Source organism: Macaca fascicularis, chromosome 10 (assembly GCF_037993035.2).
Source record: "Macaca fascicularis isolate 582-1 chromosome 10, T2T-MFA8v1.1".
Lineage (NCBI taxonomy): Eukaryota > Metazoa > Chordata > Mammalia > Primates > Cercopithecidae > Macaca > Macaca fascicularis.
In genome coordinates, this window is record NC_088384.1 from 31665002 (window position 1) to 31688390 (window position 23389).

The 23389-nt window shown below is 54.9% G+C and overlaps 2 protein-coding genes across 12 annotated transcripts in view; one reads left to right on the forward strand and one right to left on the reverse strand.

Annotated features, from left to right (window-relative positions):
* Positions 1 to 4058: 4058 nt before the first annotated feature.
* On the forward strand, positions 4059 to 6798 carry TMEM191C (transmembrane protein 191C). 9 transcript variants are annotated; one of them, XR_012418974.1, is made up of 10 exons: positions 4061 to 4488; positions 4769 to 4892; positions 5027 to 5077; positions 5189 to 5304; positions 5651 to 5707; positions 5805 to 5864; positions 5991 to 6055; positions 6135 to 6207; positions 6354 to 6394; positions 6477 to 6798. XR_012418974.1 is itself a non-coding variant. In XM_005567882.5 (10 exons), exons 1-10 carry the CDS (start codon positions 4193 to 4195, stop codon positions 6679 to 6681), a joined length of 1074 nt encoding a protein of 357 aa, XP_005567939.2. In that variant the 5' UTR covers positions 4075 to 4192; the 3' UTR covers positions 6682 to 6798. The 9 variants fall into 9 exon arrangements, 6 of the variants coding, with proteins under 6 accessions (XP_073860404.1, XP_005567939.2, XP_005567940.2 ...); XM_005567882.5 differs by having other exon boundaries at positions 4075 to 4488; positions 5227 to 5304; positions 5805 to 5888; XM_005567883.5 differs by having other exon boundaries at positions 4078 to 4488; positions 5227 to 5304.
* A 4568-nt stretch (positions 6799 to 11366) lies between these two features.
* PI4KA (phosphatidylinositol 4-kinase alpha) overlaps positions 11367 to 23389 on the reverse strand; it is a 147587-nt gene continuing 135564 nt past the window's right edge. Inside the window, exons 44-55 of one of the 3 annotated variants that reach the window (XM_015457398.3) lie at positions 21585 to 21714; positions 20603 to 20673; positions 18975 to 19047; positions 18807 to 18877; positions 16642 to 16751; positions 16064 to 16168; positions 15857 to 15982; positions 15031 to 15151; positions 14384 to 14543; positions 13597 to 13686; positions 12986 to 13069; positions 11367 to 11778 (exon numbers count right to left, since the gene is read on the reverse strand). In XM_015457398.3, coding sequence (XP_015312884.3) covers positions 11727 to 11778; positions 12986 to 13069; positions 13597 to 13686; positions 14384 to 14543; positions 15031 to 15151; positions 15857 to 15982; positions 16064 to 16168; positions 16642 to 16751; positions 18807 to 18877; positions 18975 to 19047; positions 20603 to 20673; positions 21585 to 21714 — 1193 coding nt within the window. In that variant the 3' untranslated portion in view covers positions 11367 to 11726. Of the gene's footprint in view, positions 11779 to 12985; positions 13070 to 13596; positions 13687 to 14383; positions 14544 to 15030; positions 15152 to 15856; positions 15983 to 16063; positions 16169 to 16641; positions 16752 to 18806; positions 18878 to 18974; positions 19048 to 20557; positions 20674 to 21584; positions 21715 to 23389 lie in introns of those variants that run through there. The other 2 variants (XM_015457397.3, XR_012418971.1) reach the window with 2 other exon arrangements.

The following is a 23389-nucleotide window of genomic DNA, read 5'->3' on the forward strand; positions in this document are numbered from 1 at the left end:
TTTCTATTTCTGCAATCCACTGTGGGGTAAGTGCCATGGTGAAGTTTCTTACATGTTCACAAACTTATAAGAGCAAAGCATTAAGAACTTTAAGAGGCCAATGGAGGAGGATCACTTGAATTTTGAGACCATCCTGTGCAACAAATGAGACTCTATCCCTACAAAAAAAAAATAAATTTTTGTTTTGTTTTTTTGAGATGGAATCTCACTCTGTCTCCCAGGCTGGAGTGCAATGGCGTGATCTCGGCTCACTGCAACCTCCGCCACCTCCTTGAATTCCTGACCTTGTTCAAGTGATTCTCCTGCCTCAGCCTCCCTAGCAGCTGGGATTACAGGCACCTGCCACCACACCCGGCTAATTTTTGTATTTTTAGTAGAGACGGGGTTTTGCCATGTTGGCCAGGCTGGTCTCAAACTCCTGACCTCAGGTGATCCACCCGCCTTGGCCTCCCAAAGTGCTGGGATTACAGGTGTGTGCCACCACACCTGGCCAATTTTTAAAAATTGTATTATTTTAGAAATGGGGTCTCACTCTGTTTCTCAGGCTGGACTTGAACTCTGGACCTCAAGAGATCCTTCTGCTTTAACCTCCTGAGTCGCTAGGACTTAAGGCATGCACCACGGCACTCGGCAACATCTAATTTTATTTCTCCTCTTATCATGAGCCAGTTTATTCAGCACAAGTTGTCATGTGGTCATGGGGGTGCCTACCTCAAATCCTCCTTGCCGGCCGGGCACGGTGGCTCAAGCCTGTAATCCCAGCACTTTGGGAGGCCGAGACGGGTGGATCACGAGGTCAGGAGATCGAGACCATCCTGGCTAATACGGTGAAACCCCGTCTCTACTAAAAAATACAAAAAACTAGCCGGGCGAGGTGGCGGGCGCCTGTAGTCCCAGCTACTCGGGAGGCTGAGGCAGGAGAAGGGCGGGAACCTGGGAGGCGGAGCTTGCAGTGAGCTGAGATCCGGCCACTGCACTCCAGCCGGGGTGACAGAGCGAGACTCCGTCTCAAAAAAAAAAAAAAAAAAAAAAAAAAAATCCTCCTTGCCCTGTAGTTTAGTCTTGGTTCTGTTCCCATGTGCTGTAGGTTGCCTTAGGAACCAGCGTAAGTCCTAGTTCTTGCCCATTAGAGGTGGGGGCTCCCAGCTCCCTAAAGAGACACATAAGATATAGCATATTGACTTGCTCTTTTAGGTCCCTCATGGTTACAAGGTGGCTAGAGCAGTTCCAGCCCGTAGGACAAAGACAATGTTGCTCCCATGTGTCCTTTCGCAGAAACTCAAACCTCTCAGAAGCCCACAGCCAACTTTCCCTAGTGTTTCAGAGGCAGAATTCTACAAGGGAAGTGAGACATCCATGGTTGGTTTAGACCAGTTCTGCTTTACACCTGGGGAGAGGATGGGCCTGGCTGCCCAGAAGAACAAATTTAGGGGCTTGTATCAGCAAGAAGGAAGAGAGAGAGAGAGAGAGCAGTTTTAAGCAGTTGCTAGGCGGCCAGGTGTGGTGGCTCCTGCCTGTAATGGGAGGCCGAGGTGAGTGGATCACTTGAGGTCAGGAGTTCAAGACCAGCCTGACCAAGGTGAAACCCCATCTATACTAAAAATACAAAAGTTAGCTGGGTGTGGTGGCGGGTGCCTGTAATCCCAGCTACTCGGGAGGCTGAGACAGGAGAATCGCTTGAACCTGGGAGATGGAGGTTGCAGTGAGTCAAGATCATGCCACTGCACTCCAGTCTGGGTGACACAGCAAGACTGCATTTCAAAAAAAAAAGGAAAAAAAAAAAATAAGGTTGGTAGGCAACCAACTGTGTGTGCAGATTCTTCAAGCTTTCCTACTAGATTTTTTTTGAGACGAGTTTTGCTCTGTTGCCCAGGCTGGAATGCAATGGCGTGATCTTGGCTTACTGCAACCTTCGCCTCCCCTGTTCAAGTGATTCTCCTGCCTCAGCCTCCAGAGTAGCTGGGATTACAGGCGCTCGCCACCATGCCCAGGTAATCTTGTATTTTTAGTAGAGATGGGGTTTCACCATGTTGGTCAGGCTGGTCTTGAATTCCTGACCTCGTGATCCACCCCCCTCGGCCTCCCAAAGTGCTGAGATTACAGGCATGAGCCACTGTGCCCAGCCTCTTCTACTACTTATTTTTATTTTTATTTTTTTTTGAGATGGAGGCTCATACTGTTGCCCAGGCTGGAGTGCAGTGGCGCGATCTCGGCTCACTGCAACCTCCGCCTCCTGGTTTTATGTGATTCTCCTGCCTCCTCCCAAGTAGCTGGGATTACAGGCCACCACGCCCAGCTAATTTTTTGTATTTTTAGTAGAGATGGGGTTTCACCATGTTGGCCAGGCTGGTCTCAAACTCCAGACCTCAGGTGATCCACCCACCTTGGCCTCCCAAAGTGCTGGGATTACAGGCGTGAGCCACAGCGCTCGGCCCCTACTACTACTATTTTTTTTGTTTTTGAGACGGAGCCTCGCTCTGTCACCAGGCTGGAGTGCAGTGGTGCAATCTCAGCTCACTGTAACCTCTGCCTCCGGGGTTCGATTCCCCTGCCTCAGCCTCCCGAGTAGTTGGGACTATAGACACGCACCACCATATCCGGCTAAATTTTTTTTTTTTGTATTTTAGTAGAGGTGGGGTTTCACCATGTAGGCCAGGATGGTCTTGATCTCCTGACCTCGTGATCCACCCGCCTCAGCCTTCCAAATTACTGGGATTACAGGCGTGAGCCACCATGCCCAGCCGTTTACTACTACTTCTTAAAGGGTGAGAGGCGGGAGGATCGCTTGAGCCCTAAAGTTTGCGGCTGCAGTGAGCTTGTGATGGTGCCACTGCACTCCAACCAGGGTTACAATGGGACCCTGACTCTTAAAAAAAAAAAAAAAAAAAAAAAAAAAGCATACACTATTTTTTTTTGAGACGGAGTCTCGCTGTGTCTCCCAGGCTGGAGTGCAGTGGCCGGATCTCAGCTCACTGCAAGCTCCGCCTCCCGGGTTTAGGCCATTCTCCTGCCTCAGCCTCCCGAGTAGCTGGGACTACAGGCGCCCGCCACGTCGCCCGGCTAGTTTTTTGTATTTTTGGTAGAGACGGGGTTTCACCGTGTTAGCCAGGATGGTCTCGATCTGTTTCCCTTTAGATTTTGTTAGTAATTTATTTTGGATTTTTGCATCCAAGTTCATAATTGTACTCGACAAATAAAGGCAGATTTTAAAAGGACAAGTTGGGAGGCTAAGGCGGAAGGATCACTTGGGCCTGGGAGATTGAGGCTGCTCTGAGCCTTGATTGTGCCACTGTACTCCAGCCTGGTGACAGCAAGACCTTTGTCTCTAAAATAATAATAAATAAAAGGACGAGTTTACTTACAGTCTCACCAAGCAATGAAAGAGCTTATCTTCCTCCTGTTTCCTTTGCGGATCTTGCTCATGTATTTTATCTTAGTTACTTTAGCATAAATGCTAAATCAAATTCTTTTTCACCAGACATCATCATAGCTCTAGGCATGCCACATAATAAATACCCAAACACATATTAATCATTAAAATTGTTTCCTTTTTTTTGTGGCTACTGTAACCACTTCAGCGAACCATTTAATGCACAGTGGGTTTAAATTATTTTTTCTCGGCTGGGCGCGGTGGCTCACGCCTGTAGCCCTTTGGGAGGCTGAGGCAGGTGGATCACGAGGTCAGGAGATCGAGACCATCCTGGCTAACACAGTGAAACCCCGTCTCTACTAAAAGTAAAAAAAAAAAAAAAAAAAAAAAAAGCCGGGCATAGTGGCAGGCGTCTCTAGTCCCAGCTACCCGGGAGGCTGAGGCAGGAGAATGGCGTGAATCCGGGAGGCAGAGCTTGCAGTGAGCCGAGATAGCGCCACTGCACTCCAGCCGGGGAGACACAGCGAGACTCTGTCTCAAAAAAAGAAAAAATATTTTTTCTCCTTCCTGGGATAAATTTCCCAGGAGAGGGATAATTGGGTCAAAAGATATGAACATATTTATGGGTTCTTTTCTACAAGAGATCGATCAGTTTCCGAGTGCCATCTGCAATGTGGGGGAACCAATCTTCAACTTGCCTGCATTTGGTCTTAGTATTTTATTAATCTTTCATTGATCCAATTAGCTCTTTGACACAATTTTCATCAGTGGTGGACTAAGTGTGACCGGCCTGACCTGTCTCTAGCTGGTGTGAGAAGAGGCATGTGTCAGGTTGCGCTTGGGCTCCCCCTGCCGCCCGTTGTGGTACAGCCCGCTAGGCGCTCCCTGCAGCCCATTGTGACGCCCGCCAGCCGCAGGCTGGGTCCCCTAGGCGGGCGGCGTTTAGGCACGGTCTCCACAGCCATGGCCGCGACGCAGGAGCTGCTGCTGCAGTTGCAGAAGGATAACCGAGATGGTCGCCAGCGGAAGCAGGAGCTAGAGAAGCTGATGCGCGGGCTCGAGGCCGAGAGCGAGAGCCTCAACCGGCGCCTGCAGGACCTGAGCGAGCGGGAGCGAAGGTGCGCGGGGAACGCCGCTCCACCTGGCGGGCGCGTGAGGGTCCGTCCCGCAGGCAGCGCCGCGAGGGGCTTCGCAGAGTACCAGGCCGATCCGCCCGGGCCCGCACCTCTGCTCTAGGCGCTTGGGGAACGGGCGATCCACCCAGCGGACCCAGGTGGGGGACTCGGTCAGGACTTCCCCGTCCCCAATCATGAGCCTGCGGCTGGTCCTTCCCGGTGACTGTGGGATCCTGAGCAACCCAGTCCGCCTTGTAGCGCCAACCTCAGTTTCCCTCTGCAGCCTGCTGCGGAGGCGAAGCCAGGCAGTACAACCTCTGCAAGGGGAGGCGCGCGAGGCGGCGCGGGAGCGCGCGGAGCGGGTGCGCAGAAGGCTGGAGGAGGCGGAGCGCCACAAGGAGGACTTGGTGAGTAAGAGTCCTGGAATGGGGCTGGATCCACGGTGGAGTGGGGCAGGGAGGGCGGAAGGGGGCGGGATCCGGGGGTGGGGTGAGGCAGGACCGGCGGAGAGGCCGGCACCGCCCCAGGACCCTGTCCGCAGGAGCAGTACAACAGGCAGCTGCAGGAGCAGTGGGAGGAGCTGTCTAGTCAGGTACGTGCGGGAGATGGGAGGGTCTGTCTCTTGGTTCCTCTCGGAAGTCCTGCCCTGGTCCCCGCCCTTGTTGCCTCTCCGTCCCTGTCACCCCGACACCCGTTCCTCCAGAAGTCGGTAAACCCCGCCTTTACAAGCCCCGCCCCTAGCTTTTCTACTACGGAGGGGAACAGCAGAGCCAGAAGAGCACGGAGCAGCAACTCGCAGCCCAATTGGTGACGCTGCAGGTGCTTGAGCTGGACCCTGAGGTCTTTAGTAGAGGCGGAGCAGCAGCATGAGCGGGGCCATGACCACCTGGGGGTGTGGCTTGCGGCAGGCCCTGACAGCGTGGACTGGGCGGGGATGTGGGCGGAGCATAATCGCATGGGGGCGGGACCCTGAGGGCTAGAATAGGGGCGGAGAGCGGAGGGGGCGGGGCCACGACTAACTGGGGCGTTGCTTACGATGGGTCCTGAGGACGTGGGCAGGGTCATGGTCGCCTGGGGACGGGCGCTGAGGGCCACGGGCGGGGCCCGGAGGGGCAGCGGGGTGTCGGCCTGCGGACCTCCTGACATTCCCTGGGTCCTTCTCAAGAATGAACTGGAGCTGGCGGAGACCAAGTGCGCCTTGCAGGAGGAGAAACTGCAGCAGGTGAGGGCAGAAGTGGGTTCTGTTGGAGGGTCAGCTTTCGAGTGTGGGTGGGGAAGGGCGTGTCTCCCCGGAGTCTAACCCAGGTGTCCACACCCAGGGCGCGCTGCAGACAGCTGAGGCCTGGGCCATATTCCAGGAGCAGACCGTAGTCCTGCAGGTGCGGCCCCACTCGGACACCAAGGTGCCTCCCGCCTCTCCTCCCCCAGACCTGGGGCGGCAGGTCTCCCAACCCGCCGCCAGGACGCCTCCCCGAGGCCTCAGTCCGCACTCTCACCCGCTCCAGGAGGTGCAGGTGAAGGTGATGGAGGCTGCGGAGGAGCTGGACGCCTGGCAGAGTGGCCGGGAACCGTAAGGGAGTTGGGCCTGCGGGCGCGGCGGGGCACTGTGGGGCCGGGCCGGGCTCCCACCTGCATGCCTGTCCCCGCAGGTGTGACGGACAGCTTCGCGGAGTGCAGTATAGCACCGAGTCGCTCATGGAGGAGATGGCCAGGGCGGACCGAGTGAGCGCCTGCGCGGGTCCGGGCGGGGCGGGCTGGAGCGGGACACCCCTCCCCATCCCGGCGCCGGGCCGCCTCCCCCTCCTCCTGGAAACCCGGCCGGCTCCGCGGGCGCGGAGGTAGCTGGATGAGGCCCCCTCTCTCCGCAGGAGATGCGGCTGTTCGGCGGCCGGTGCGCGCTGGCCATCAGGTGAGCAGGGCGGTGGGCGCGGCCGCGGTCCCCCAGGTACACGTCCGAGTCGCCGCCCACCTGCCCGCCTTTCGCCCCTCAGGCGGTGCGTGCTGGGCGCGCTGCAGGTGCTGCTGACGCTGCCGCTCCTCTTCCTGGGGCTGTCGCTGCTCTGGACTGTGCTGTTGGACCCTGGCACCATCTCCGCGTGGCTCCGGAGCCTCACCTCGGAGACGACGCTGCGCCGCCTGCGCTACACACTGTCCCCGCTGCTGGAGCTGCGCGCTAACGGGCTGCTGCCCACCTAAGTGCAGCGCCCCGCGCCTGGCTCCAGGTGGACTCCAGGGCACCTGGCTTTATTTCTGGTGCACTCCTCTCCTGAGAGTGTAGACCAAGGTCGCCTAATAAACTCCTCAAGGGATGAAGCTCGTGGGTTCGTCATCTGTCTCCCATGTCCTGTAGGAGCTTGGATTTTTTTTTTTTTTTTGAGACGGAGTCTCGCTCTGTCTCCCAGGCTGGAGTGCAGTGGCCGGATCTCAGCTCACTGCAAGCTCCGCCTCCCGGATTTACAACATTCTCCTGCCTCAGCCTCCCGAGTAGCTGGGACTACAGGCGCCCGCCACCTCGCCCGGCTAGTTTTTTGTATTTTTGGTAGAGACGGGGTTTCACCGTGTTAGGCTGGTCTCGATCTCCTGACCTCGTGATCCGCCCGTCTCGGCCTCCCAAAGTGCTGGGATTACAGGCTTGAGCCACCGTGCCCGGCCTAGGAGCTTGGTTTTTTAGCCTCCAAAGATTCCTTCCTTTTTTACAGCTCATGGATTTAGATCCACTCCCCAGTATTATAAACAGCATTTTCAGTTTTTCAGGATATATAATTTGCCATATTGCCAGAAACTTGTACATAGCATTTGACACTTTTTTGCCAATTTGACAAGCTCCCTTTTTCAAGTATTGTGATTTGAAATTATTTCTACTATATCTGAATATATTTCTACCATTTGTAGTATGTTGATCCTGATTTTTCAATGCTCCCCTTTCTATTTGGGAAGTCACACTCTGTATTCTGGTATTCTTACTACTTGAGCTCAGCTCATCGCTGTCATCTTCCCCTAAACTGCCTTAAAGCATCTTAATGCTTGTTTTTTCCCTCTGATCACATGTGCTACTTTTTTTTTTGTGAGACGGAGTCTCGCTCTGTCGCCTAGGCTGGAGTGCAGTGGCATGATCTCGGCTCACTGCAAGCTCTGCCTCCTGGGTTTACACCATTCTCCTGCCTCAGCCTCCCAAGTAGCTGGGACTACAGGCACCCACCACCACACCCAGCTAATTTTTTGTATTTTTAGTAGAGATGGAGTTTCACTGTGTTAGCCAGGATGGTCTTGATCTCCTGACCTCGTGATCCACCCACCTCGGCCTCCCCAAAGTGCTGTAATTACAGGCATGAGCCACCGTGCCTGGCCAACATTTTTTCAGATACCTTACTGTTAGTGATTCCTAATTTCCACTGTGGCCAGATAACATACTTTGCATGATTTTAATTCTATTTCATTTACTGAGACTTGTTTTGTGGCCCAGCACAAAGCTTGTAATGAACATTGAGAAGAAAGTACTATTGCTGTTGACAGTGATTTTTTTTTTTGAGATGGAGTCTTGCTCTGTCGCCAGGCTGGAGTACAGTGGTGTGCAATCTCAGCTCACTCCAACCTCCGCCTCCTGGGTTCAAGTGATTCTCCTGCCTCAGCCTCCCAAGTAGCTGGGACTACAGGTGCATGCCGCCATGCCCAGCTAATTTTTGTATTTTTCACCATGTTGGCCAGGATGGTCTCGACCTCTTGACCTCATGATCCGCCCGGCCTGGCTTCCCACAGTGTTGGGATTATAGGCATTAGCCACCGTGCCAGGCTGACAGTGTTTTACAAATACCCAGCAGGTCCAGGTGGGTGACAGGCTTGTTCAGGGCTCCTGTGTTTACTTCCTTGTTGGTAGCTCATCAATTGCTTATTGTGAAATGCTCCATAAACAGCCATACACATGATGATGATTATGTATGGCCAGTCTTTTTTCCATAGATCTATGTCTTCATATGTAAAGTGCTTTGGTTATAATCAGCACGTAACTGGGTCTCACTTCTTGTTTATAATCTCTGACTTTTAAATTGGGGTGGTAAGTCTATTATGTTCTCCTTTCCTGCTTTCTTTTGGATTAATATCTTTTAAAAGTCCTTTTTTTTTTTTTTTTTTTTTTTTTTTGAGACGGAGTCTTGCGCTGTGTCACCCAGGCTGGAGTGCAGTGGCGCGATCTCGGCTCACTGCAAGCTCCGCTTCCCAGGTTCATGCCATTCTCCTGCCTCAGCCTCCGAGTAGCTGGGACTACAGGCGCCCGCCACCTCGCCCGGCTAGTTTTTTGTATTTTTAGTAGAGACGGGGTTTCACCATGTTAGCCAGGATGGTCTCGATCTCCTGACCTCGTGATCCACCTGCCTTGGCCTCCCAAAGTGCTGGGATTACAGGCTTGAGCCACCGCACCCGGCCTTTTTTTTGTTTTTGAGACAGAGTCTCGCTCTGTCGCCCAGGCTGGAGTGCAGTGGCGTGATCTCGGCTCACTGCAAGCTCCGCCTCCCGGGTTCATGCCATTCTCCTGCCTCAGCCTCCCGAGTAGCTGGGACTGACTATAGGCGCCTGCCACCACGCCCGGCTAATTTTTTTTTTTTTGTATTTTTAGTAAAGGCGGGGGTTTCACCGAGTTAGCCAGGATGGTCTTGATCTCCTGACCTCGTGATCCGCCTGCCTCGGCCTCCCAAAGTGCTGGGATTACAGGCATGAGCCACTGCGCCCAGCTTAAAAGTCCTTTTAACTTGTACATTGACTCATATTTTTTTTTTTTTTTTTTTTTTTGAGACAGAGTCTTGCTCTGTCACCCAGGCTGGAGTGCAGTGGCCGGATCTCAGCTCACTACAAGGTCTGCCTCCCAGGTTTACGCCATTCTCCTGCCTCAGCCTCCCAAATAGCTGGGACTACAGGCGCCCGCCACCTCGCCCGGCTAGATTTTTGTATTTTTAGTAGAGACGGGGTTTCACCGTGTTAGCCAGGCTGGTCTCGATCTCCTGACCTCGTGATCCGCCTGTCTCGGCCTCCCAAAGTGCTGGGATTACAGGCTTGAGCCACCGTGCCCGGCCGACTCATATTTTTTATTGAGACAGTCTCACTCTGTCACCCAGGCTGGAGTGCAATGGCGTGATCTTGGCTCACTGCAACCTTCACCTCCCGGGCTCAAGAGATCCTCCCTCCTCAGCTTCCTTAGTAGCTGGGACCTGGGACTACAGGCCTGTACCACCATGCCAGGATAACTGTTGTATTTTTTGTAGAGATGGGGTCTTGCCATGTTGCTCAGGCTGGTCTCAAACTGCTGGATTCCAGCAACCCACTCACCTCAGCCTCCCAAAGTGGTGGGATTACACATGCGAGCCACTGTGCCCAGCCTCTATTTTTATTTGTACAACTGGGACTCAACTGTGCTTCCTAAAGCTGAATATTTGTGTTTTTCAACTCTGGAAATCCCATTAAAAGTTGACTGGAGCCGGGCACGGTGGCTCCAATCTCAGCACTTTGGGAGGCCAAGGCGGGCAGATCACCTGAAGCCAGTTCAAGATCAGCCTGGCCAACATGACGAAACCCCTTCTCCACTAAAAGTATAAAAATTAGCTGGGTGTAGTGGCGGGCAGCTGAAATCCCAGCTACTTAGGAGGCTGAGGTAGGAGAATTGCTTGAACCTGGGAGACAGATTGCAGTGAGCAGAGATCGCACCATGCACTCCAGCCTGGGCGACAGTGAGACTCGTCTTTTTTTTTTTTTTTTTTTTTTTTTTGAGACGGAGTCTTGCTTTGTCACCCAGGCTAGAGTGCAGTGGCCAGATCTCAGCTCACTGCAAGCTCCGCCTCCCAGGTTCATGCCATTCTCCTGGCTCAGCCTCCCGCGTAGCTGGGACTACAGGCGCCCGCCACCTCGCCCGGCTAGTTTTTTGTATGTTTTAGTAGAGACGGCGTTTCACCATGTTAGCCAGGATGGTCTCGATCTCCTGACCTCGTGATCCGCCCGTCTCGGCCTCCCAAAGTGCTGGGATTACAGGCTTGAGCCACCGCGCCCGGCCTGAGACTCGTCTTAAAAAAAAAAAAAAGTTGATTGGAGCTTTTCATTCAACTCTTTTTTTTTTGGACCCTGTTACCCAGGTTGGAGTGCAGTGGTACAATCACAGCTCACTGGATCCTTGCTCTTGGGCTCAAGTGATCTTACCTCCTGAGTAGCTGGGACTACAGGCATGCACCACCACGTGGCTAATTTAAAATTTTTTTTGTAGAGACAGGGTCTTGCCATGTTGCTTATGTTGGTCTTGAACTCCTGGGCTCAAGCAATCCTCCTGCTTTGGCCTGCCGAAATGCTGGGATTAGGAGCCACCCCGCTTGGCTTTCCTTTCCTTTCTTTCACACTCCATTTTTGGTCATTTCACTGTTCTGATCACTGATTTTCTCTCTTACCTGCTGTTGAGCTGATCTTTTGGAGTTTCTAATTTGTTTCAGGTCTTCAGAAAGACCTATCTGCTTCAGATGCAGGGCCTCGGTAGGTGGGAGTAGATGCTTGCTGGGTCTAGTCACACAAAGATTTTGGAGTTCCAGAGCACAGCACTTGAAAATGAGTAAGAGGGAAAGACTAGAGCAGTGGGAGGATGCTGCGGAGAGCCACAGACAGGCCCCCATGGCAGCCCTGAGGGAGACAGCTTTGGAGCGGGCAGAGAGTACTCAGGAAAAACACAGTGTGTGCTTTGGTGCACCTGCGCCTTGGTAAGATTGTGGGACTCTCATGCTTGTTAAGCCACAACCTGTGCTCCTGGGCCCCAGCCTATGAGTGCGGGCAACCCTGGGCCCCCCTCTCTAGGGGCAAATCCAGGAACTGCCCCTTGGCTGAAGGTGGACTTAGGACTTGACACAAAACCTCACAGATTCCAACACAGCACTATTTTGGGTTTTTATTTTGTTGATGTTGGTTAAATCTTGTATCTTTTTTTTTATACACAAGAAAATACTTCATGTACCTATGAAATAAGACAGGTAGGGAATATGTCCAGTGCAAACAGAGGACTCACACCTGTGCATAGACAGCACCATCCAATGATTGTCACTGCAGTCCATGGCGTTACCAAGGCTGCGCCACCCACGTGCTGCCCCAGGAGGCGCTACCAGGCTCTTCCGGCCACAGGTCTGTCCACTGCATGTGGTGGCAGGGCGGGGAGGTCACAGGGCTCCATGATTGTGGGGCAGCTTCAAGGGCACATGGGGCGGAGGGCCTTGGAGGTCCCCTCCTCAGTAGGGGATGTCATTCTGATAGTACTGGATCATGTCATAGGTCCGGCTCCTGAAAGGCCAAGGAAGAGTGAAGGGAGATGTGAGGAGTCAGCAGGGTCTGAGGTCCCTCCCCAGCAGGGAGCCCTCGCTGTCCAATCAGCCCCTCATGGCTGCCCAGCACCTGAAGGCACAAATGTCTCAGGCGTGCCCTCCCCCACCCAGTGACCACATTTCCTGCTCCAACCCGGGGGCCTCCAAGGCCACCTCATGCTCCTCAGCCAAACCGCTTCCATCTGTGGGAGCCACTGCTCTGCCACATGGGCCTCGGGGCCCTTGGCTTGTCCTGGCCAGATGCCCCCAAGGGGTCTGTATGCTCTCCTCGCACCTCTGGAGAGCCCCTTCTCGCCCTGCCCCAGCCCCTCTTGAAGTCCTGGCCGCCTGGTTTCTCTGCTTCCTCTCAGCAAGAGCTCCTTCCGTGCCCAGTCTCCACACTGCCCTTGTTAGGGCACTGGACCCGGGCGCCACCTGGGGGCAGGTCTCAGCTTCCTCTCACACTCCTCCGGCTGGCAGTTCCCCATGCAGACGGCCATGCCTGGGCCCCTCATCCTAGTCTGGATGTGGCCTGTCCCATGGCACAGCCTTGGGCCCCCACATGCCCCTCAGGGCCCTACTAACCCCACATGTGTAAGTGCTGCCCCCTTCGGGGATGGCTCACCTGCTGGGCTCGCCATCCTCCCTTTGTTGAGGCTGGACCCCTCAAAGCCGCCTCTGATTCCCACAGCGGGGAGCCTGTCAGCCTGGTGCTCCGCCTTTGGACCCTGAGCCAGCCCTCTCCAGGGGCCCCTGCACCCAGCTACTCCCACCACAGTAGTGACCAGCAGCCCGGCTTGCACTTCCAGTCACTGCCCACAAAGCAGCCTGAGGCAGGCACAGGGAAGGAGTGAGGTCTGACTCCTCAGCCCTCCTGGGAAGAGGGAGGCCTGACACCACATTCAGTTCTACTACTCCTGGCCTTGTGCCTCCACTGCTCCCTTGGCCTCACAAGCCCTGGCCAGTTGGGCCCAGCCTCTGGCCTCTGCCAAGTGTTCCCCTTGGCACACCAGAGCCCCCTAAACCAGTGCCCCACTGCTCCTCAAGAGCTCCTGTCAAGGCTTGGGTCTTCATGAGAGGGGCGGCTCGGGGACAGCAGAATCCTCATCTCCTGGTGCAGGAAAGGCCCTGCAGGTGCCCAGGGGCCACTGAGGCAGGGGGTGAAGGCAGGAGGGCGGGGGACTCACCTGTTGCTGAGGAAGCAGCTCTGGATGACCTTCATGATGAAATTTGCAGCCTCGCGCTCGGTCATGTTGGGGCTAAACCTGTGCCTGGGGGAGAGGCTGTGTCAGGGCTGCCATGGGTAGGGCCGTGCTGGCTCCCTGGCCCAGTGGGAGGAGGGTCTTCCATGGGGACGGACTTCAGCTGAGAGTCATGCCCTGGAAATGTACCTCTGGGGCCCATGTTGGAAGATGGGGTGCTGTGAAGGCCACGCCTGGCTTACTGTGGGCCCTGTCCCCTTCCCAGCATAACATGAGTGCTCCCATGGCATTAGGGGACTAAGCATTGGGGAGCTAAGCTACTGCAGCCCTAGACCTTAGGGTCAAGGTGGGGTGGGCGTAGCATCCGTGACATAATAGAGGCCCCTGGGTGGGTCCTTGGTGTGGCCAGCACAAGCAGGGGCCCCTCACAGGCGTGGTCTAGGGACAGAGCGTCACCCAGGAACCCTGTCTGCTCTGAGGTTCCAAGGAGATGACAACCACACTGACAATTACACAAAAGCTTCCTATCTTGGATGGAGCCTCAGCTAATGGACAACTGTCCCCCAGATGGCCTGCATGTCCACCAAGGAACCTACTTCAAGAGCTTGATCGTCTGGCCGCGAAAACAGGGCAGGCCCGTGTCCAACATGAGAGTGACCAGGGAGACGACCGCGTCCATGTAGGGCCTGGGGAGAGATAGGAGGGAGCGGTGGGCTGAGGCCAGCCTAGGTGGTGGCCCTGCCTGTAGTCCTACGGCCTGGCTGATGCCAACAGCCTCAGGTGTGGGCTCCTGCCACCCACCTCCCCTGCCACATCTTCTACATCTCTGAGGCAACTTTCAATCTGCTGCACTTGGCAACCCGTACCGCCCAGGCAAGGACTGCCCACGTGCACTCTGGACAGGCTGAGTGTCCTGCCCTGTCCCCCACATCAGGCTGCCGGCCATGGCTTCTGCACCTGGGTGGGACGCAGACACTCTGACCTGACTTTCCCTGCAGGGCAGTGCGGACGAACCCAGGTTGGATTGTGGCCTTGGCCAAGTGACCTGTATATGAAACTGGGACGAAGCCCATCTCTGGCATGTAGCCTGTGAGGTGGCAGGTGCTCAGGCTTTGGTGACAGGGTGGATGGGATGCCCAGAAAGGGGGAGCCCATGGCTGAAGGCATGGGCAGGATCCTGGGGAAGGTAGCTGGAATTAGATGCCCAGAGCAAGAATTTACTGGCACGGGTGGGCAGACAGAGGTGACCAAAGGACAGGCATAGGTCAGCAGGTGGCTGCTAGCAACTACCTCACTCTCTGGAACCTGATTCCCTTCTAAAGGGGACCTCAGAACGTTCCCCACACGCCCTCTGCCTCCACCCTGGCCCTCACCCGGGCTCACCGCACAGCCAGGTAGCCGCGCACACACATCTCCATGAACCACTTGAAGGGCGTGGCCTCCATCTTGCCCCCCATGATCATCACCATCTCATCCGTCAGCTTAATGTCGGGTTCCCAGCCAAGATTGCCGCCGGGCGAGCTTTCAAACATGAAGCCAAAGTCTGCAAAACCCCAAAGAGCTGCCTGTGACTGGGCTAGGAGCCAGGGCGGGCAGAGACGAGTGGTCTGTTTTGAGGAGGAGAAAAGGACTGCAACAGCAGCATCCCCTCCACCCCCAATAGGCAGGTTGTGTTTTCTTGGGGACAGTGATAGGGTGGGTGGTGGAGCAGCAGGCAGAGGAAGAGAAGGGAGAAAGTGGAGGCAGGAGTGAGCCAGGCTGGGGCACTGAACTTGGATAAGCCCCACTCCACCTAGCTCCAGCTTCTGACTCAGAGCAATGGCTGCTCTCACCCCAGCTCCCTGGAGCCAGGGCCAGGCACCCTCCACAGCAGAACAGCTTGGTGGCTGACAGTTCGGACCTCAGAACTGGACCCTGACACTCCTGGCAGGGTGGTCCTGGGCATGCTTCCCTCTGTGGGGTGGGGATCCCTAGCCTCCCCTGGGTGCCAGGGGTGAAGGGAGAGGAGGGTGGCACTGTGGCTGGCTGACCGATGTGGATGATATGGCCCTTCTTGTCCAGCATAATGTTGCCGTTGTGTCTGTCCTTGATCTGCAGCAGGAACAGCAGGAGGCTGTAGGCGGCCATGCTTCGGATGAAGTTGTAGCGGGCCTGTGCAGAGAGCGCCCTGGGCTCACAGAGGCCCTGGGGCCTGTGGGCACCCTCCCTGGTCCTACACCCAGGATCCCTGGGCCTGTGGGCACTCTCCCTGGCTCTGTGACCCCACTGTGGAGGCAGAGCCCGAATCAGCAAGCCAGTCTTCGGCAGCAGGAGTGACAGGGGCTGTCTGTGGATGTGGGGGTGTAGATGCTTCCTCCCACACCCAGAACTTAACTTTCTTCTGAGGAGTCCAGCCCAGCTCTACATTCTTTTGACTCCCAAAGTGGCTTACAGATGCTCTGGTGTTTTTTTTTTTGAAATGGAGTCTCGCTCTGTCACCAGGCTGGAGTGCAGTGGGGCGATCTTGGCTCACTGCAATCTCTGCTTCCTGGGTTCAAGCGATTCTCCTGCTCCAGCCTCCCAAGTAGCTGGGACTACAGGTGCCCACCACCATGCCCAGCTAATTTTTTTATTTTTAGTAGAGATGGGGTTTCACCATCTTGGCCAGGATGGTTTCGATCTCTTGACCTCATGATCCGCCTGCCTTGGCCTCCCAAAGTACTGGGATTACAGGCATGAGCCACCACACCCGGCCCAGGCGCCCAGGTTTTAACCCTTAGCAAAGGATGACTGAGGAGAGCAGGGTGTGAGTGGAGGCTGGGGTGGAGTGGAGCGCACATGCACCCGCCCACCCCAGGCTGTGGCTGCCCTGGCTACCTGCTGGAAGGCCAGGGTGGATTCGTCCCCGTACTGGCGTGTGAAGTAGTCGTACATGCCGAAGTCTGTCTGGCGGCCCAGCTGGTCCCGGGAGGTGCAGTCGGGGATGCACTCAATCACCCCGCACTAGGGAGGAAAGGGCAGTTCTGAGCCCGCCGGGTGCGAGGTGCCCAGGGCTGCCCTACTGGCTCCACTCAGGGAACTTACCCCAGGGGCAGTGGCCACCACGCGGTAGGGAAAAACAAAGAGGTCCAGGCCGACCAGCTGGAAGATGTTCTTGAAGAGGTCGATGATCTGCAGGGCCAGCATGTCCTGGGAAGCCGGGACGTGCGGGATGCGATCAGCTGGCCATGCACCCCAGCACCTCTTCTGGCTCATGAAGGGCAGAGGCCAAGCACCCAGAGATGGAGTGAGGTGGGGAGGCCACAGCTGAGCAAGTCTGGAAGGCCTTGCCTTCTGACCATCAGGGGCTGGGCTCAGGCTGCTGGGACCACCAGGTCCTGGGCCGAGCATGAGGCTGAGCTGTCTGGTGGGGTGTGTGAGATAGGGCACCCAACCCCTGGGCAGTTCCCTCAGGTGGGCACTGGCGGAGACAGTGGGAGAAGGGCTGGAAGGAGAGGCCTCTGGGTTTTGCAGAAGCCCTAATTTACCCCATGGCACCTGAACCATATAAGAGGAGGCAAAGATTCACATTTCTGCATATGAGATTGGACTCGGGCCGGCCTGGAGCCTTGGGGAGCAGCAAGCCCAGCCCCTAAGCCTACCCCAGGCCTGACCCTGCTTACCTGCCGGCAGTCGTCCCCCACTTTGAAGATGGCTGCCTGCCAGGAGATCTTCTGGCCGTCGGCCTCCTGCGCGCTGCACTCATCCTCGGAGTCTGAGCGGCACCGCAGACCTGCCCACAGGGAGAGAGGCTGCTGTCAGCCTGTAGGCAGTGAGAAGCCCTCTAAGGGGGCCAGGGGTTAGTCTTCTCCCATGCCTGAAAGAAACCCCAGCAATCTTGGGGATCACTTCTTCAAAGCCCCAGGGAGGCCAAGAAGGAGCCCAACAGTGTGGGCGGCAAGTCACCCAGGTGCCGAAGCAAGAGACCGAGGGCACGAGCTGTTCCAGTATATTATATAAAATAACAAGTTATAGAGATATAAATCATAGATACAATTATATATATCATTAATCATTAGTTTGTAGCAATGACTCTATTCCAATATTATAATAATCTTTGCTCTACAATTATAACCTAGGAGAAACCAGGCCATACAGAGACAGGAGCTGAAGGGGCACGGTGAGAAGTGACCCGAAGACAAGTGTGAGCCCTCTGTTAAGCCCGGACACGGCCACTAGAAGGCTCCTTGGTCTAGTGGTAACGTCAGCGTCTGGGAAGGCGCCTGTTACCTAGCGGACCATGGTCTAGTAGTAGGAAAAGCACCCGCTACTTAGCAGACCGGGAATGGGAGTCTCCCTTTCCCCAGGGGAGTTAGGGAAGACTCTGCTCCACCACCTCTTGTGGAGGGCCCGACATCAGTCAGGCCCACTCGCAGTTATCCAGAGGCCTAACCGTCTCCCTGTGATGCTGTGCTTCAGCGGTCCACGCTCCTGGTCCGCCTTCATGTTCCACCCTGTACACCTGGCTCCGCCCTCTAGATAGCAGTAGCAAAATTAGTGAAAGTATTAAAGTCTTTGATCTTTCTGAAAAGAGCATAGAAGAAATAATGACTTAAGCTGTCCTGTTTCCACCTCAGCTACCTAACAGGGAAAGGCCCCCTGTCCGGTGGGCACGTGACTCACGCGACCTTACCAATCATTAGAGATGACTCACACTCTTCACCCTGCCCCTTTTGCCTTGTATACAATAAATAACAGCGCAGCCTGGCGCGCCACTACTGGTCTCCGCGTCTTGGTAGTAGTGGTCCCCCGGGCCCAGCTGTCTTTTATCTCTTTGTCTTATGTCTTTATTTCTATGATTTCTCGTTTCCGCACATGGGGAGAAAAACCCACCGACCCTGTGGGGTTGGTCCCTACACAACAGGGCTCAAGGAAAGCCTTGGAATAGCAAGTGGAATCCAGGGTCGGAGTCTAAGAACATTTAGGCTTAAATGGAACTAAAAACAGAGCCCCATTTCATCTGCAGTGAAGAGCCAGGTATGCCTGGGTCAGTGTTGGGTGCTGTGAGCTGGGGGGCAGGAGGAATGTGTCTGTACACTGGGGTCCTGGGAGGGCTCGGGGCCAGTGTGCGGACATGGCCATGGGAGGTAGGTCCCTGCAAGGGGTGGTGGCCCCCTCTGCACAGCTGGCCACACTGTCTGTACTGGATTGAAGAGTGTCTCCCTAAAATTCATGTTCACCCCAAACCTTAGAATGTGTCCTTATTTGGAAACAGGGTCTTTGCAGATGTAATTAGGTTAAGACAAGGTCACAGTGAATCAGGATGGGCCCTAATCCAATGACTGACGTCCTTCAAGGGAGATCATCATGTGAAGAGGGAGGCGGAGATGGAAGTGGAGCATCTGCAGGCCAAAGTGTGCCCAGGACTGCCGGCAACACCACCAGAAACTGAGGCGGCAAGGCAGGACCTGCCCAGAGCCTTCAGAGGGGGCACGGCCCTGATGACACCGCGATGGTGGACTCCAGCCTCCAGAACTAATTGTCTGCACAGCAGCCCTCAGAAACTAACACCCCACAATGGCCCTGGGCCCCTCAGCCTCAGGCAGGAGCCTGCTGGAGTATGCCAGCTGACTCACGGCAGACAGACCTCTAGGGGTGGCACATCGGTCACTGCACTTGAGCTCCATGCCATCCCCCAATGAGGGGTCTGACTTGAGTGAGGGCAGACAGATGGACAGACATCATCTTTTATGGAGAGCTGGTACTAAATTAAATACATGCCGAAAGAAACTGGCATTAGCAAGGAATAGCACTGAGCTCCCAAACAAAACCAGGGATCTTTACTGACCTTCTTTTTCAAGTTCACTAACTCCACATCGCTTCACCTTGAACTTGGCCAGATATGGGGCTTTTGCAGCACTGAAAACAGAAAGAATGTATGTTTCATGAGGTAGCCGAGAAAAACTGCATACGAGGATGCTGCGGAAGCGGGGGATGGGCAGGGCGAGGCGCCCACCTCTGCATCGGGGTCCCAGACTTGTAGTCGATGTCCAGCACGATGGCCTCCGGGTTGCTGGGCAGGTAGCAGCCTGTGCAGGGACAGAGGCAGTCACAGGGAGTGCATGTGTCACCAAGGTGAGGCCAGTGTCAGTTTCCAACACGGATGTCAGGTGCGAATCCACCCTGCAGGCACACCCCACCCCTGTGGAGGGGCCTCTGGTCCTTGTCCAGGGCACCACTAACTTATTATTCTGCGGCCACTAAGGGTCTGACTCTTCGACTCTTCCAGCCATTGACCAAATGAGTCAGAACCTTCCGGGACACGCTCTTGCTGGAGGAGCACTGAGCCCCATCCTCACGGATGCAGCCCTACTGCTTCTGGGGGCGCGTGTGAAGCCTGTCCTGCCTCCACCTGCCTGAGCAACCCTCCGAACAGCCCTCCATTCTTGGAGTCCCCCTTTTTTTTTTTGGATAGAGTCTCGCTCTGTCACCCGGGCTGGAGTGCAGTGGTATGATCTTGGCTCACTGCAACCTCTGCCTCCTGGGTTCAAGCGATTCTGCTGCCTCAGCTTCCCGAGTAGCTGGGATTACAGGCGCCCACCACTGTGCCCAGCTAATTTTTGTACTTTTAGTACAGACAGGGTTTCACCATGTTGGCCAGGCTGGTCTGGAACTCCTTACCTCAGGTGATCCACCCAACTCAGCCTCCCAAAGTGCTGGGATTAGGGCGTGAGCCACCACGCCCGGCCAACATTGTTTCTTTATGCTTATTTTATATCTTTGTGAGTTCAAGCTTCTTCAGCTCAGGGTCCATGCCTTACTCATCTTTTTAACAGCCACAATACCTAATGTCATGCCTTTTCTTTTCTTGTTTTTATTTTTTTGAGACGGAGTCTCACTCTGTCACCCAGGCTGGAGTGCAGTGGCACAATCTCAACTCACTGCAAGCTCCGCCTCCCAGGTTCACGCCATTCTCCTGCCTCAGCCTCCCGAGTAGCTGGGACTACAGGCGCCCAACACCTCGCCCAGCTAGTTTTTTTTGTATTTTTTAGTAGAGACGGGGTTTCACCGTGTTAGCCAGGATGGTCTCGATCTCCTGACCTCGTGATCCACCCGTCTTGGCCTCCCAAAGTGCTGGGATTACAGCCTTGAGCCACCGCGCCCGGCCCCATCTTCTCTTGAAAAGCTCAGCCTTAACCACACTGGGCTTGAATTGCCACATGGCCACAGCCACAGGCACCCAGGAGTGGCTTCCTATGGGAGGCGGGGGGTGCTGATGGGTCCCAGCGCACATGAGCCGTCCCACACTAGCCCCGCCTGTGTGACCTGCTCCTGTAATGCTGGCGCCCAGGAACCCTCTTCTAGAGTAACAGCTACTGAGGTCAGTGTCAGCCTCCAGAAAAACAGCAGGCAGCAAGGAAGATGAAGGGCACCCACGGACGAGCAGCTCCCGCTCACTAGGGGCAGATTCTGGGGAGCGGCTGGGGTCTTGGGGCACCAGGCACCATGGGCCCAAGCAGGTGTGGGGCTGGCCAAGCTACTGTGTCCACACCCTGCAATGCCTGGAGAGGGCAGCAGCCTTCACGCCCCGCTGCCCACCCGCAGGAAGAGGTTGGTCTGAGCCTTCAGAAGCCACCTGCTCACCCGGCTGCACCTTCACTTCAGACAGGGCCGACAGACAAGCCTTCTTTCTCTCGTCGCCTTTAGGGTAGGGCCTGAGAAACAGGAAAGAAATGCTTGGTCTCCTGGAGGAACTGGCTGCTGGGGGACAGCCCAGGGCCCCTCCTGCCTGGATTACCCTCTCTGTCCCTCTCTTCCCGGCTCTAGCTGCTCCTAGGGCAGCCAGGCACCGCTGGCAGCGATTCTTGCCTTGCATTCCTTGTGGAGAATCCCCGACAGCCCCCAAGGGCGGTTTTCTGGCAGGCTCTGCCCCTGCTGTGTGGGGGTGTGTGTGGCTGGGGGGGGTGGGGGTAATGCCTGCCACCTGCTGCCACCCAGGAAACGCTAGATCTGGTCCTTTATCTTGTGGGTTAGAAGATGCCAGCACTGCTATTCTCAGCACCCAGCCCAGAAAAGGGTCTTAAACTGACCAAGGTCAGAGCAGCGTAAGCACTGGAGACAGCCCGGCTAGCATGCCCAGCATTGATGACTCCAGGGTTTCATCCCTTATGAATGGGCAAAGCCAACAACATCCAAGGATGGTGTCAGGTCCACACGAATGGAAGGTCCAGGAAAACGATGACGGGAGCTACAAAGGCAGTCTGGTGTTCCTGACATCATGAGGATCGATCCTTCAGAGTGTGGAGAGGGCAAGGTGACCTCACATTGTGGAGCTATATGCTAAATTCTACAAACCTTAGGAGCGAAACTAAGCTGTGTTTCCTGAAACTGGCGTGGCCATGCATTCTGCCATGCCTTCAATAGCCTTGACTCACCCCAAGCAGTGCTTCCCCACCCACCCTGGCTGTCCATCAGAACCAGCAGTGGCCCCGTTGCTAGAGACTACTCTCATTCATCTGGTTGGGGCCAGGCATGGGCATTTTTAAAGCTTCCCAGGCATTTCTGTTAAGCTGCAGGGACTGGAACGAGACATCCCAGAAGGCGGTTTCTGAAGCACTGCACTTACTTGATGATAGCCGACACATTGGTGATCTTGTTAAAGAAATCAAACTCCCGCTGGTAAAAGTCCTTCGCTGGGCCCGACAAGGAGCCTGTGATCTCCTCTACTAACTGCTCCAGGAGGTCGCCAATGTCAGCTGCCAAGGAAACAGACGCTGAGTCTCTGTGGCTGCGGAAGAGGCCCCTCAGGAATACCAGCGCTGTTTCCCAGCCCCCAGACGGGCAGTGCCCACTGTGTGCTCTGCAGGCTTGGTGAGACCGTAACACCTGCCATGCGCCCCTTCTGATGTGTTGACACAGCTGACGCTGGTGGGAAAAGCTGCTGGTGCCTAAGCAGAGCTCAAGGCAGGGGCCAAGCGCACAACTGAGCGTGGAATCCTCACTGCTACACACCCAGTAAGAAAAAAGCCCATATCATTTATGAATGTCACAGGTGAAGCAATGAGAATTAATTTTTATTAAACTCTACCCTGAATACATGTTTTTTTGTTGTTGTTGTTAAACAGAGGCACACAGTGGGCGGGGCTCTATTAAATAGTGCCTCTCGCAATTCAAATCCAAGGCTGAATTTAAATTCCTGGGCTCAAGAGATCCTCCTGCCTCAGCCACCTGAGTTGCTGGGACTAGAGCTAGTAGGTGGGACTACAGGTACGCATCACCACACCTGGCTTTTAAAGTATTCTTTGTGATGAAATGGGATGTGCATCTAAGGCAGGCACTGTTCTGAGACGCACTTGGAGCTTGTCTGATTTTGGAGCCTGGACTAACCTTTTTCACAGACCTTGGTTTTTACTTGAAAAAATGACTGACGGCCGGGCGCGGTGGCTCAAGCCTGTAATCCCAGCACTTTGGGAGGCCGAGACGGGCGGATCACGAGGTCAGGAGATCGAGACCATCCTGGCTGACACGGTGAAACCCCGTCTCTACTAAAAAATACAAAAAACTAGCCGGGCGAGGTGGCGGGCGCCTGTAATCCCAGCTACTCGGGAGGCTGAGGCAGGAGAATGGCGTGAACCCGGGAGGCGGAGCTTGCAGTGAGCTGAGATCCGGCCACTGCACCCCAGCCTGGGCGGCAGGGCGAGACTCCGTCTCAAAAAAAAAAAAAAAAAAAAAATGACTGACAGACAACATATAGTTATTCAGACTGAGGGATGTGGCAGATGTTTTCCTGAAAATGAACAAAAAATGAATCTTCCACTCAAAAAAACAACTGAAACATTTTTTGGAAAACTTGGATCTGCCACTGTGAGCTCAACAGCTTCCCTTAAAAACCCTTTCTGATAAGACTGGCAGCATGTGAACAAATGATTTTTCCACATTGTATAAAGAAATACATCAACCTTTGAAAGATGTGCATAACTCACTGGCCTGAATTTTATTTTATTTTATTTTATTTTATTTTTTTTTTGAGACGGAGTCTCGCTCTGTCACCCAGGCTGCAGTGCAGTGGCCGGATCTCAGCTCACTGCAAGCTCCGCCTCCCGGGTTTACGCCATTCTCCGGCCTCAGCCTCCCGAGTAGCTGGGACTACAGGCACCCGCCACCTCGCCCGGCTAGTTTTTTGTATTTCTTAGTAGAGACGGGGTTTCACCGTGTTAGCCAGGATGGTCTCGATCTCCTGACCTCGTGATCCGCCCGTCTCGGCCTCCCAAAGTGCTGGGATTACAGGCTTGAGCCACCGCGCCCGGCCACTGGCCTGTATTTTATAAATGCCCACTGTTTGATGTCATAAAAGCTGTCATGGGTCCAGGTGTGAAGCAGACCAATGGACTTGAACAAAACACAGCGTGAGAAGTTTACTGCCAAATTTAA